The following is a 13150-nucleotide window of genomic DNA, read 5'->3' as shown; positions in this document are numbered from 1 at the left end:
AAAAAATTATTCATCGATTTATAATTATTTAATATTTTCGAAAAATCATATTCCTATTCATTACTCTGTCCAATCCTATTAATTATAAGTTCCACGTTGTCACATTTGTCAAGTGGACAATATGACTTCGAAGGAAAGCAATATTTCTGCGTTATACGCGGAATTAAATAAATTAGGCCAAAATGCAGAATATGAAAGAGCATTGAAAACTGCTAATAGAAGTATGTACATCTCAAATTATAGCATGTCTCTAAAATTGTATAAATATAAAATTATATTCGACAATATTTGGTAATTATACAAAACATAACCTATGTTCTTTCTTTTGATAACACTTATATTCCACATGTTATTATTAACAGATCGAGTATCGTATGAATATTTTGTTCAGTTATTTATTATCGGAATCTCTTTAGAAACAAATATTATTTGAAGCTATGTGTTAAAATCTTATATTATTTTTTGTTTTTATCATAGTTCTAGGCAGTATGCAAGATGAGGAAGCTGCATTTCATTGTAAAATAATCTGTTATATCCAATTGTCAAAATTTAGTGAAGGATTGCAATTGATAACAAAAAATCAAAAATTGGCGATGTATGACAATTACTTATAATTATATTTAATATTTTTACATACATAGAAAATAATTATTTACAAATGTTATGATACCTTTATTTTTTTAGAAATCTTGACTTTGAGAAAGCTTATTGTCTCTATCGTTTAAATCAGGTAGCAGAAGCTTTGAAAGTAGTCGAGAGTATACAAAATCCTTCTTTAAAAGTAAAAGAATTGAAAGCACAAATACTATATCGACTTGAAAAATACGAGGAATGTTTCACCATTTACAGAGACATTATAAAAAATTCAGACGATGAATATGCAGACGAGAGAGAAACTAATTTAGCTGCAGTTCTTGTGAATTTGACAATTGAAAATTCAGTGAGTTTTGGATGAATATTATTTATGGAAATATTCATTGCCATTGTTCAATCGAATCAATGTTCTTTAATATAATTTTTCAGCCTATAGAACTTCCATCATTGCAAGAGGATACTTATGAGTTAACATATAATGCAGCTTGTCAATTGATTGCGCTTGGAAATTTAAATGATAAGATTATGTTGGTAGAAGCAGAAAAAAAATTGAAAGCTGCAGAAAAAATGTGTAAGGAAGGTTTAGAAGAGGATGGGGCCACAGAGGAAGAAATAGAAAATGAACTTGGAATTATAAGAGTACAACTAGGATGTTGCTTGCAACTCCTGGGACGTGAGAAAGAAGCTCAAACTTTATACACAGCTGCTTTGAAATCAAAACCAGATGACATTGCGTTAGTCGCCGTAGCGAGCAATAATCTCGTTTGTTTGAATAAAGATCAAAACGTGTTTGATAGTAAGAAAAGAATGAAAAGTGCCACGCACGAAAGTTTGGAGCATAAGTTGACTTCAAGGCAAAGAAGAACTATAGCATACAATCAATGTTTATTAGCCTTATATACTGATCAGGTAATAGAGACAATTAACAAATAGTTTTAGTGGACATATATTTTAGTTATGTTGCTATATATTATGAATTAATTTCTGGCTTATAGGGAGAACAATGTCAACAATTGTGTAATAAACTTGCAAAAGATCATCCAGCTTTGGCAGCAGATGCAATGTTTGTAAAAGCTATTCAACTTAGCAAGGATGGTAAAGCTCCGGAGGCAGCTAAGTTATTATTGGAGTATGCAACTGCTGAAAAGGAATTGCAAATGAAACTAGTTGCAGTTCAACTTCTTTTGAGCCATTCCGAAAGAAAAGAAGCCATTAATATACTCGAGAATTTGTCAGAATCGGATAGATCGTTACCTGGCGTAGTTAGTGCGCTGGTTACTCTTCATATGGCAGACAATAATAGGGATAAAGCGTCAGCTGCATTAAAAAATGCAGTGAATTATTATAAAAAACATAAGGTATAAAGTTTTTAGAAAATTAAATATTAATTACGTAAGCGTGTGTTTGATATATAAATTGTTACAAAAAAAAAATTGATTTTCTTTTTTTAGGCTACCAAAACAAATTTAGGCGATTTATGGCGACAAGCTGCTGACTTTTATCTACGTGGCGGAGAAATTCAGGTTGCCGCAGATATATTGCAGGAATTAGTAGACTCGTCTCCATCCGATACGAAAACTTTGGCACAATTAGTAGTGGCCTATGTACAATTTTGTCCTGCGAAAGCTCACCTTTTGTACAAAAGGTTACCACCGCTACACGATCTCGCAGAAACGATAAATGTCGACGCATTAGAAAGTAGCAATTGGGTTATTGGTACAAAAGTTGTCCGAAAGAAAGTAGAACCTTCTCCTGGGTTAGTAATTTTTAATTACATCGTTTGTCGTCATGAAATTTTGATTCATCTTACAGAGTAAATCGTATACATCGTATATCAAATATTCATTTTCTACTTATAGTAAACCAATTGTGGACCAAACATTAAAGAAACGTAAAACTCGCAAACGTAAAGGAAAATTACCGAAGAACTATGATCCAAATGTTCCTCCCGATCCTGAGAGGTGGTTACCAAGGCACGAACGTAGTAATTTCAGAAAGAAAAGAGATAGAAGGAATCGAGATGTAGCAATGAAGGGTACGCAAGGTGTGGCAACTGGTGCAAGCGATCTATAGTACGTAAATAATTATTTATGAGTTGAAATTTTTTTGATAGAAAATAATTAAGAACGTACATCTAATATTATATTACGTTTTGTAGTGATATTACAAAAATGCCTGTCAATACCAAGCCTTCGCCTAATCCTCGACATAATAATACCGTGGAAGTATCTGGGCCACGTCAACAACAACGTAAAGTTCAGCAAAAGAAAAAGAAGAAAGGTGGCAAATGGTAAATAATGAATGTACGCAACTGTTCTATATATATATATAAAGCAATAAGTCCATTAGGATTGTTATTTCATGGAAATAACAAGAATAAAAAAAAAAAAGAAAAAGCAAACTACATTCTGTAGTATTATCGTGTTCATGTATGTATAGATTTTTTATATCATTCATGAAGGAGGAAAAAAAAAAGAACCATGCATTATCGCTACAAATACGTAAAATAACTTTATTCCAATAAATTCTTACTGTCACAAGGTATGACAGATTGAAAACGTAACACGTAATATAAGGTAACACTTTATCCATACATTGACTAGGATTTTGGTGGTATTATATATGACCTTTTTTTATTTGTAACAGTTATATATAAAAATACAATCTATTGTTGTGTTTCTTTTGAAAATCTATGGTATTCATAAACATCGTGACTGTGCGTCGATTCTCAACATTCTTATTTAACAGGCATAAAGTAAAAAACAGTTTGCTTTCTAACGGAATTAGTTTACGATATATATATATATATATATATATATATATAATTCGATGAATACATTTTGAAAATTTATCAAATCGTGTTAACTTTCGAAAAAAGACCTTTTTTTTTCTCCCCCTTTTTTTTTCCATCACATATATTTAATATACATAATAATCGATAAGCACGCGTATACGACAAATCCTCATCATAATATCTTAAAATCCTAATTTATTGTCTTTCATAAAATTGCACAGAGTAAAAACTTATAACAATATGCCATTTTCACAACTTCTTCGTAAACAGACTCCGTCCTAATGAATCTTCAAAAGTTACTAACCTTTGGGGTTTGATGATTGATTGATTGAGGATAAGAATTGGTTGGGGGTGACTGGGATGGGGGTGTATTAGGTGAGATTTGTTCAACGATACTCTTTTTCTTAAATTTTTCTTTCACGGGAGATTCGTACGTAAAAAATACGATATTATATCCTGTCTCTGATCGTCACTTGGAAAATAACGTATAGAAAAAGAAAAAAAAAAGAAAAAAAAAAGAAAAGGAAAAGAAAAGAAAAAAAAAAAAGAAAATGAAATTCACTAAATAGCTCGCGTTTTATATATATATATATTTTTTTTTCTTTTTTTTTTTTTTTATGATATGTAAGTACGATAAATTAACTTTTCATCATTTCGTATCCCATATTATTTTTCGTTTTCTTCCTTTTTTGCTTTTTTCGTTAATGTACGAAAAAAAAAAAAAAAAGTAACAGGGACACGTGAAAAATCTCATAATTATTACTTCTTTCCTTTTCTTCTCTCATGCCACACTCATCTATCAAACTAATCACTTAAAATTATTACCCCTAAATCAGTAATCCTTCCGATTCTAAAAGTACGTACGTACTGTTTACGATAAAAAACATAGATGAGTAAGGCACAAATACGTGTAGAGGCAACGTAGGTCATACGATTACGAGGTATATCTTATTTCATCAGTTCATTGGACCACTAAAAGAAGGTAATGCTACTTTTGAGGGATAATACCTTCCCAAGCATCTTCTCGTTGTTTATTGGCCAATCTTCTTTTCTCTATAAAAACGAAAACGAAATACTTATTTATCTCTCTATGTATAAAACAAAAAAATTTATTAAAAAAAAAAATTTATTAAAAAGTGTTACACTGTGCAAGAGGCGTTTTACCTTTAGCTTCGCGCAATACGTTCTTTTCGTGTTCGCGTTCCTGTCTCGCTGTCGCTAATTTTACACCTAGAGCACCTGTAACCAACCTTCTCGCCAAAGCGGCACAAGTTTCCGGACGACTTCTGTATGGTTGTAAAAATTCAGCGCTTTTTCTTACCTTCGTTTTACTCAATGCCGTAGCTTCGCTGAGAGGTCTAGTTTTGACGAACGGATGTTCCGATGCCAATACCTCTGCAGCTTTTGTTAAAAATTATTTCAACGTATTATTATTATTGTTATTATTATTATTAATTATTATTATTAATATTATTAGCTTTAAGGTTGTGATCATTGGTCATAATTTTAATTAAATTTCTTAAATTTTCTTTGAGACATTTATCTTACCAATGAGAGGACTGCTAAAAACACCAAGACAATGGGTATCATCGACCCATTTAAGTTCAAAGCCCCCAGTTTTGAATGGGCTAAAAACAGCGGCCAAATCGCTAGTTTTAAAATCCGATGGGAAATTGTAAATTTCAACTACATGAGCAAACTCATCGCTAGAGACCTCAACGACTTGTTTGGTATAAAGTTTATAATCGTTCTTTGGTTGTTCTATCATAACCTCGCCGACGGCCGATGTTAACTAAAGAAACAAAATTATTTATATATTTTAGATAAATTTTAATAGATATCTCGTATCTCATTTGTTATAAAAAAAAAAAATATATATATATATATATATTATCATTGCATCGCAAATCTAAATTAAATTTAGATTTAATCATCATTTAATATTTTATCTACCTCTTCTATCAATGACGGATCCAAACAATCGCCATTGTCGTCGAACAAACTATCCCAGTCGCATTCGTCTCTGCTAATTTTAATCGGAGGCGAGGGAGGCGGTGCTGGTTTACTTTTTGCTCGTTCGACCTTCTTTGCTTTTTTTTCTGGCGGTGCAACAGTAACAGGCACCGGTACTACTTCCTTAACAACCTTTTTCGGTGATTCTTTATCGGTTATTACATCGGATATTATAAGAACATTAGACACCATCGTATTTTGTCGTATGGTATTATTACTCTCGTTATTATTCTTAACGATGGTCTCGTTACGATCCAATTCAACATTTTCTATTGGTTCATCTCTCTCGACGTTGTTCGACATTATGGATCTTTTATTAAAGATCTCGGACTCGACAAATTCTTCTTCTTCTTCGGCGATATTACGAGTTTTATCGTTAAAATGTCTTTCCTTTTCGCAGGATGACGATGATTGCACGTTCGTAAAAATTTCTATTGACTCCTCCTCCTCCTCCTCCTCGGTTGATAATAATAATAATTCCTTGGTCCTTACTTCTTTATTATTATCATCAATAAATTTTCTTTCCTCCGAAGATACCAATGTATCATCACTTTGTAATAGTTCAGCTTTCACTGTTTCCTTCTTTTCTTCTTCCTTCTCTTTTGCCTCTTCCTCTTTCTTCTCTTTCTCGTGCGTAGAACAATCGTCCGTTTTTGAGATCGTTGACTCCTTCTCCTCCTCTTCCTCTTCCTCCTTCTTCTCCTGCTCCTCCTCCTCGAGGAGTTTCACCGCTTGCCGTTTTTCTTCTTCCTCCTCCGTATTTTCTTTCACTTTTACGCTTAATGATTTCGACGAATCAACAACAAGAATATGCGGTGAATGATCCCTGTTCGTACTCGAGTTATCCTTTTCAATAATATTTGACGTTAAACGTTCAGTCACGTTATTTAATTTCGACGATGATAATACGATCTCCTCTGTTCGCTGTTGTTGCTGCTGCTGTTGTTGTTGTTGTTGTTGTTGCTGTTGCCGTAACTCCTGCTGTTCTTCGCAAATAACGTTGCTGTTGGAGGACGTTCCCGTTATTAATGTCGATCTCGATGAATCTTGCGATATAAGATTGTCCTCGTAAATACGACGCGAACCAATTTCCCCATCCACGCTTCTTCTATGCCTTGGCACGTAAACAGCACGATCTGGTCTTCTTTGACGATTATTTCTTGAAAAATTTGTATGAACAAATAAGAAACAATAATATGAAATTAATTACAAGTCTGTTTTAAAAATCTATGGCTATGTATTCCTAATAATCCGGATAATTTTATTGATAATTCTGATCTATGAAATTCAAACCAAGAGGATCTAATAAAAGATTTAATAAGATCAAGTAATATTCATAATCCTCATTATAATCCAATTAATTCCTACTCATTAATCCAATCCATTTGGAATTTTACAAATAATAAATGTATTTTGCTAACGTGTCTCGTTAATTAATAATTCCAACCAATGAGATATTATTCACACTTATAGTTAATGCGATTGGAAATAGTCAATAATAAGAAATGAGAGAAACTATGAGTCAAGTAATTACCGATAAGTACTCGTGAATTTAAAATTCGTAAAAGTAAAATATTAAAGAATCATAACTTTTATTTTTAATCATTAAATTAAACGTTAGGGTTGACTTTCTTTCACCTGGACAAATGAATTATTACATACAATTGTATATTAGAGAAATCGGATACCGATGAAAAGTCATTCGGAAAAGATTAAAAAAAATTTTTTTTTTTTTATACGACGCAACGAATCGAGATCGAGCAAAAAAAAAAAAGAAAGAAAAAAACGTTTGAGCGGTTTTAATTTATTTGTTCTGATTTGTTGTCTTCTTGCGATTATCACTTTTTTTTTCTTTTATGTCTGACTTTCCCACGAATAGTCTTTCAACTTTAATAAAATGATGACGAGGTCAATTCAATCATTTTTTTCGCAAACCAAATTAAAATGTATAAATCTTATAGAGCATCAGATAAAAAAATTTGATAGAAACAAATGGTGATTGTTTCGAGGGGGAAAAAAAAAAACCCAAAGAGAAAGTAATAAAATTACTTTCAAAAAAGAAAAAAAATATTTCCGTGAGCAAAATGAAATTATATATGAGTTTAAAATTGTATTAATATATAAAAATGAAAAAGCTATTAATATAAAAATAATTTGTTGCTGTATTAATATATAAAAATGATATATCCGTCTCTGAGGTATAGAAAAAGGGCTCAAAATCATTTAGACACACTTTTTAGAATAGTTCATATCGATTAACTATTGAAACAATTAATTTTGTTCCTTATATAAAAATTGATGAAAAAGTCGAGGCAAAAACTAAGGAACACTAGCATTACTATTTTTTTTCTTTTTCTTTTTCTTCTTCTTCTTCTTCTTCTTACAATTAAACGGCTTACCTTACGTTCATAAAAGATGAGGTGGAAGGTAATACAGTGATATCGTTGTTATCGTTACCGTCCTCAGTTTTAATATTAGTTAAAGTTTCTCGAGGTTGCGAACGTAGTTCATTTCTTGCTTTTCTGGCAGGAGGTGGTACATAGATTTCTACGGCAGGTGCAATGAACTTGGCTGAAAAAATAAGAGAAAGGTGTATATGTATATGTGTACATACATATATAGGGTGTCCAAAAACATAGGACTAAACTTATATTATGTATTACTGAGATCAAATGGATGGAAAAAGTTCATGTATAAACTCATGTCCAAAAATGCTTTATTTAAAAGACATGTATGATTTATTTTCATTCGTTGTATTAATGATTAGTCAACGATTAGTTGATCTCCTAGATCACTTTGACTTAAGTTGCTATATATATATATATATAAATAACAGTTAACCGTTGTTACCATAAGTTACTTTAGAGCAATTAGTACAATAGGAAAGATTGAAATATAAAAGATCTAGATTTTAGAATACTTACAGTTTGAGATGATCCTTGGCTCTGTTTGCCTTTGTTGTTGTTGTTGTTGTTGATGATGATGATAATGATGATGATGATGATGATAATGGTGTTGTTGTTGTTGTTGGGGACGAATACGTTCTGGTGATTTCGGTGGAGATCGCCGTTCTACAACACCCATTCCATAGGACAAATTTTTCGTAGGACTTTCCTTATGTTCTCCAGCATTTGATCCTGGCTCCCTTTAATAGCATACAAAACACAAACTCTTCATATATAATTTATGTGTGTGCATGCACGCGCGTAATATATAAATTAAATAATAAATATATATGTATATATTATAATATATATTTATTATTTATTTTATATATTATATATTTGGTTGTAAAAATAAAAAAAAAAAAAATAAAAAAATAAAAAAGTACCAAAATAAAAATAGAAAAGAAAGAAAATAGAAACTTTTCATTAAATAATTTCTTAGAAATAAAGAAACAAAGATGAGATACGTGCGATTAGATTTGAAATACACTGTATGTTTCTATGAACCAGCGTTTCTCAATTTAAACATGATAAATTTTTTAATTGGCCGCTAAATGATATGTTTTTCTTTTCTTTTTTTTTTTTTTTTGTTACCACTTTACAATGCCAAAGTGAGGAAAGTGATTTTAATTTGTACAGATTTTTTTTCTTCTCTCTCTCTCTCTCTCTTTTTTTTTTTTTTAGATAGTTCTTCGTAAAATGTTCTTACTACAGTCAGTTCTTATCGCAAGAGAATATCGCGGTAATTAGCGGCGTATCTTTAAAATAATAAACATATATGCATATAATTTTTTTTTTTTTTAATTATTTATATATAATATTGAAGTGAATTTAATCTATGAAATTCTACAAAATCGTATATTATAAATATTTAATTAATCCTTTATAATCAGATTTTTATTTGAGGTTAAAATGAAAAGTTATTTCATTTCTATTTTTTTTTTATCTGATATATGTTGCCGTTATAAAAAAAAATGAAGAAATAATGATAATAATAATAATAATAATAACAATAATAATAATAATAATAATAATAATAATAATAATAATAATAATAATAATAATAAATTAAACAAATTAAACAAAAATAAATAAGTAAAATAAAAACTTTTGTTGATATTATAACATAGTACATATTATTAGCCTATATTGAATAGATAACATAGGAAAAAAAAAAAAAAAAAAGAAAAAAAAAATCATCCGTATGTTAAAAAAATTTTGAGAAACGCTGGTATATAAAAAGAGAGAAAAATAAGAGAAAAGAAACTGAAAAAGAACACGGGCGCTTATGTGTACGTAACTATGTACGTACGTAACATACGTGTATGTCTTTCTATACTATATTATATACGTGCTCGAGCGAACGTATATACGACCTTGAGTCACGAGAGGCGGTCAGTTTCACTTTCGTTAGAGACGTGCCTCCTCCTCCATCGAGATTTCGCGGTACATTCCCTTTCTTTCGTAATCGTTTCGAGAAAGTCAGAATATCTCTGACTTTATAAATATATATATATATATACTCTCAATTTCTTTGAGCTAAAAAAAAAAAAAAAAAAAAAATCAAAGTTCATACCAATGGTTAATTATTATCACATAAATATATAATATAATATATATATTTTTTTTCCAGATAAGCATAAACAGTTGATTCGTTTCTTTATGTACGTATATGTGAGACATAAAAAAAAAAGCCATGCCATTTTAATATTCTCATTTAAATGATATACCCTCTATGTACATATATATGTATGTACGTACGATGTGCGTATATACGTGTATATGTATGTATAATGCGTGTAATTTATGCATATGAAAAGATTTTTTTTCTTATATAAACGATCCGATAGATGATTTTATATATATATAAATGAAGTAATAAAAAAAAAAAAAAAACCTTGGAACCTACTATATATATATATATATATATATATATATATATATATATATATATATTATAACATAGTACATATTATATTATGTATATAACTTAAAATAAAAAAAAAGAGGAAAAAGAGAAAAAAATAAATAAAATAAGCATGTTACTTCAAAGTTACATACGATTTTTATATAGATGGTTAAAATAAAAAAAAAAAAAAAAAACAAATAAATAATAAATAAAATTAAAATTAATTATTTTATATATATATAATTTAATTTATTTATATATATATATAATATATATATATATAATATAATATATTTTATATATATAACTTAAATAATTTAATTTTTATATTATATATATATATATAAATTATATATTTTATATATTAAATCATGCGTATAATCAAAAGAAAAATCGCAAATGATCGGCATATAAAATACGTTTCAATTTCTTCCGTTTGAAAATAATAGTAGGTAGGCAAGATATAGCTATATACATACATACGTAATGTCAGTCGTTAAGCTCATAACGAAAGTGAAAAGAAGCCTTATATATTTGTGTATCTGTGTGCATGCGTTTCGTGTAGCGTACGTGTTTTTCATCGTAGTTAACGGTGTCGCGTATGACTTTACGTTTTAAGAGACATCAAATAAAATTATATATACACACATATGTATATATATGTATATTTATTACAATTATATTTGTGTATATATATACCATATAATATATATACATATATACGTATAATATCTGATCCGGGATATACTAATAATTTTATATTAGGTTAGGTTAAGATAATTCGCAAAGAAACGGACTTCTCTCTCTCTCTCTCTTTCTCTCTCTATCTCTCTCCCTCTTTCTTTCTTTCATTCTCTTGTCAGTCTGTCTTAATCTATCTTTCTCTTTCTCTCTTTCTACCTTATAACGTCCGTCTTGTAGCAGACGACGGTACGTCTGTCGAGCCCTTGGCCGATGGAGAAGGTGCGCAGGAAATCGGCAAATCGATCCTGCACAAGTTGATGTATGAGATATCGTCGATAGTTGTTTACAGGAGGAAACACAAGGACCCTGTAAAAGCGAAAGGATCGATCGAGTGTACTCTCTCTGATCGCGGATCGTGAAAAGCGCAAGAGCTCGGAATTTTAAGGTAACAACGGCAACGTCGATCTCGAACGAACGGTTCCGATCTTAGCCGGCTTATACCGATGTCGCACTGCTTGGTTACCGTTGACCACCGCCGACTAACTCGATATAATGGACCGAGGAACCTCGTAGGAAAGAAAAAGGAGAAGGAGGAAAGGAGGAAAGGAGGAGGAGAAGGAAGAAAATACAGAGGAGGAAAGAGGGAGAGGAAATTAACTAACGCTTTTACGTAATATATATTTCGTATACTTTCTCTCATAACCTCTTCATTCTTTCTCTCACTCTTTCCATATCTCTATCTATCTATCTGTCTATCCATTTATCTATCTCTTTTTCTTTTTTTTTTTTTTTTCTTTCTAATCAATAATTCATATCTAACGTCGTCAGATTTAACACAATGCCGCCGCCGGCGTTTTTGGTTAGACCATTGTGTTTGTTTCAATAGAAAAAAAAGAGAGAGAAAGAGAGAAAACAAAAGGAGGAAGAAAAAAAAACAAGCATGACAAATCGCGATCGATACACTCGTCATAGTACGACCGAAATGTATAAATAATAATACGTTTGTATCTTCTTATATTTTCTTTTCTTTTTTTTTTTTCAATCACGATCCTAACGAGAAAATTAATAATCGTTAATACGTATATACGTTAGAAAAGGATTACTCTTAACTTTTCATACTTTCTTCTTATACATATATATATATATATATGTTTTAATTATTGAATTACTATCCGATAATGATATTGTGTTTCTTTTATTACTTTGCTTTTGAAAAACGCTTTATACGAAACGAAGCATTAAAGAGAAACAATACTATCCATCAATGTATATATATGTATGTATGTATGTATGTACATCGGATATTCCTCGGAGGTATAAACTCATATATATATTTATATAAAAGCTATATTTGGTTTAAGAGAGAGCGGAGTCAATAGACTGATCGTTTTTAATATGTATATTATATGTTGTCTATGTATGTGTGTGTGTTTTAAGGACAGGGAATGAAAGAAAATCTTTTCATATTCTGTTCGTTCGTTTGTCCGTTTGATCGAATTATATATATATATATAATTTTTTTTTCTTTTCTTATCTTCTTATCCATAATCGTAAATTCGAATTTATTAATATAACGGACTAAAAGATGACGAAGCGACGAGGGATAGTACGGGGATAAGGGGGGGAGGGATGGTGGTGTGGGGTTGGCGAGCGGTGGGGAAGGTGTACGTACGTACGTATATAGATACATATGTATATACAGAAAGAGACTCGTTCGCCATAATAAGATGAGGTTCCGTCGATTGCGTGACCGTTACGCTAGAAGGAGGGATTCGCGCGTGAAAGAACGTGCAAACGATGAAATTGCTCTTCTTTTTTCCTTCCTCTTTACCATCAACGCGCTTCGAGAATTCCGCCGTACAATTACTTTCGACCTTTTAACCCTCATCCCCATTCTCCCCTTCTTCTCTCATTTCTTCCCATTAAAAAAATACGAATGAGTATTTTTTATTGTTTTGTTTATTTTTATTTTTATCATTATTCCTTTCATTATTATTATCATTATTATTGTTATTATTATTATTATTATTATTTTTAGTAAAATAACGTACCTTTTTTTTCTGTTGTCTTTCAAAAATAGATTCACGTCGTACTCCACATCTTCGGCGAAGAGGCTATCCTGTAGGCTCATTTATCAAAACGACGACGGAGTCGCTTCAACGATGGCACAATAATAATAATAACAACAACAACGACGACGACGACGACGAC

The 13150-nt window shown here is 30.5% G+C and overlaps 2 protein-coding genes across 5 annotated transcripts; one reads left to right on the top strand and one right to left on the bottom strand.

Moving 5' to 3' along the window:
* The first annotated feature begins 10 nt into the window (after positions 1–10).
* On the top strand, positions 11–13125 carry LOC124431622 (signal recognition particle subunit SRP72-like). 3 transcript variants are annotated; one of them, XM_046979725.1, is made up of 9 exons: positions 11–221; positions 478–595; positions 685–940; positions 1024–1503; positions 1590–1952; positions 2046–2350; positions 2454–2666; positions 2753–2884; positions 13020–13125. In XM_046979725.1, coding segments are annotated over exons 1-9 (1968 nt in total). In that variant the 5' UTR covers positions 11–121; the 3' UTR covers positions 13021–13125. The 3 variants fall into 3 exon arrangements, with proteins under 3 accessions (XP_046835681.1, XP_046835680.1, XP_046835683.1); XM_046979724.1 differs by having other exon boundaries at positions 2753–2897; XM_046979727.1 differs by having other exon boundaries at positions 181–291; positions 2753–2897.
* On the bottom strand, positions 3080–13128 carry LOC124431621 (R3H and coiled-coil domain-containing protein 1-like). Of its 2 annotated transcripts, XM_046979722.1 has the most exons (8): positions 12991–13128; positions 11156–11305; positions 8326–8546; positions 7801–7972; positions 5342–6560; positions 4937–5180; positions 4553–4789; positions 3080–4441 (listed from the first exon to the last, which is right to left on the bottom strand). In XM_046979722.1, the coding sequence occupies exons 1-8, from the start codon at positions 13068–13070 to the stop codon at positions 4377–4379; spliced, it is 2388 nt and encodes a 795-aa protein (XP_046835678.1). In that variant the 5' UTR covers positions 13071–13128; the 3' UTR covers positions 3080–4376. The 2 variants fall into 2 exon arrangements, with proteins under 2 accessions (XP_046835678.1, XP_046835679.1); XM_046979723.1 differs by lacking the exon at positions 11156–11305 and having other exon boundaries at positions 12991–13127.
* Between the last annotated feature and the right edge of the window lie 22 nt (positions 13129–13150).

Source organism: Vespa crabro, chromosome 22, assembly GCF_910589235.1.
Source record: "Vespa crabro chromosome 22, iyVesCrab1.2, whole genome shotgun sequence".
In the NCBI taxonomy this organism is placed as follows: domain Eukaryota; kingdom Metazoa; phylum Arthropoda; class Insecta; order Hymenoptera; family Vespidae; genus Vespa; species Vespa crabro.
The sequence above is the reverse complement of the archived record's forward strand: the minus strand, read 5'-3'. Positions and strand labels throughout refer to the sequence as shown.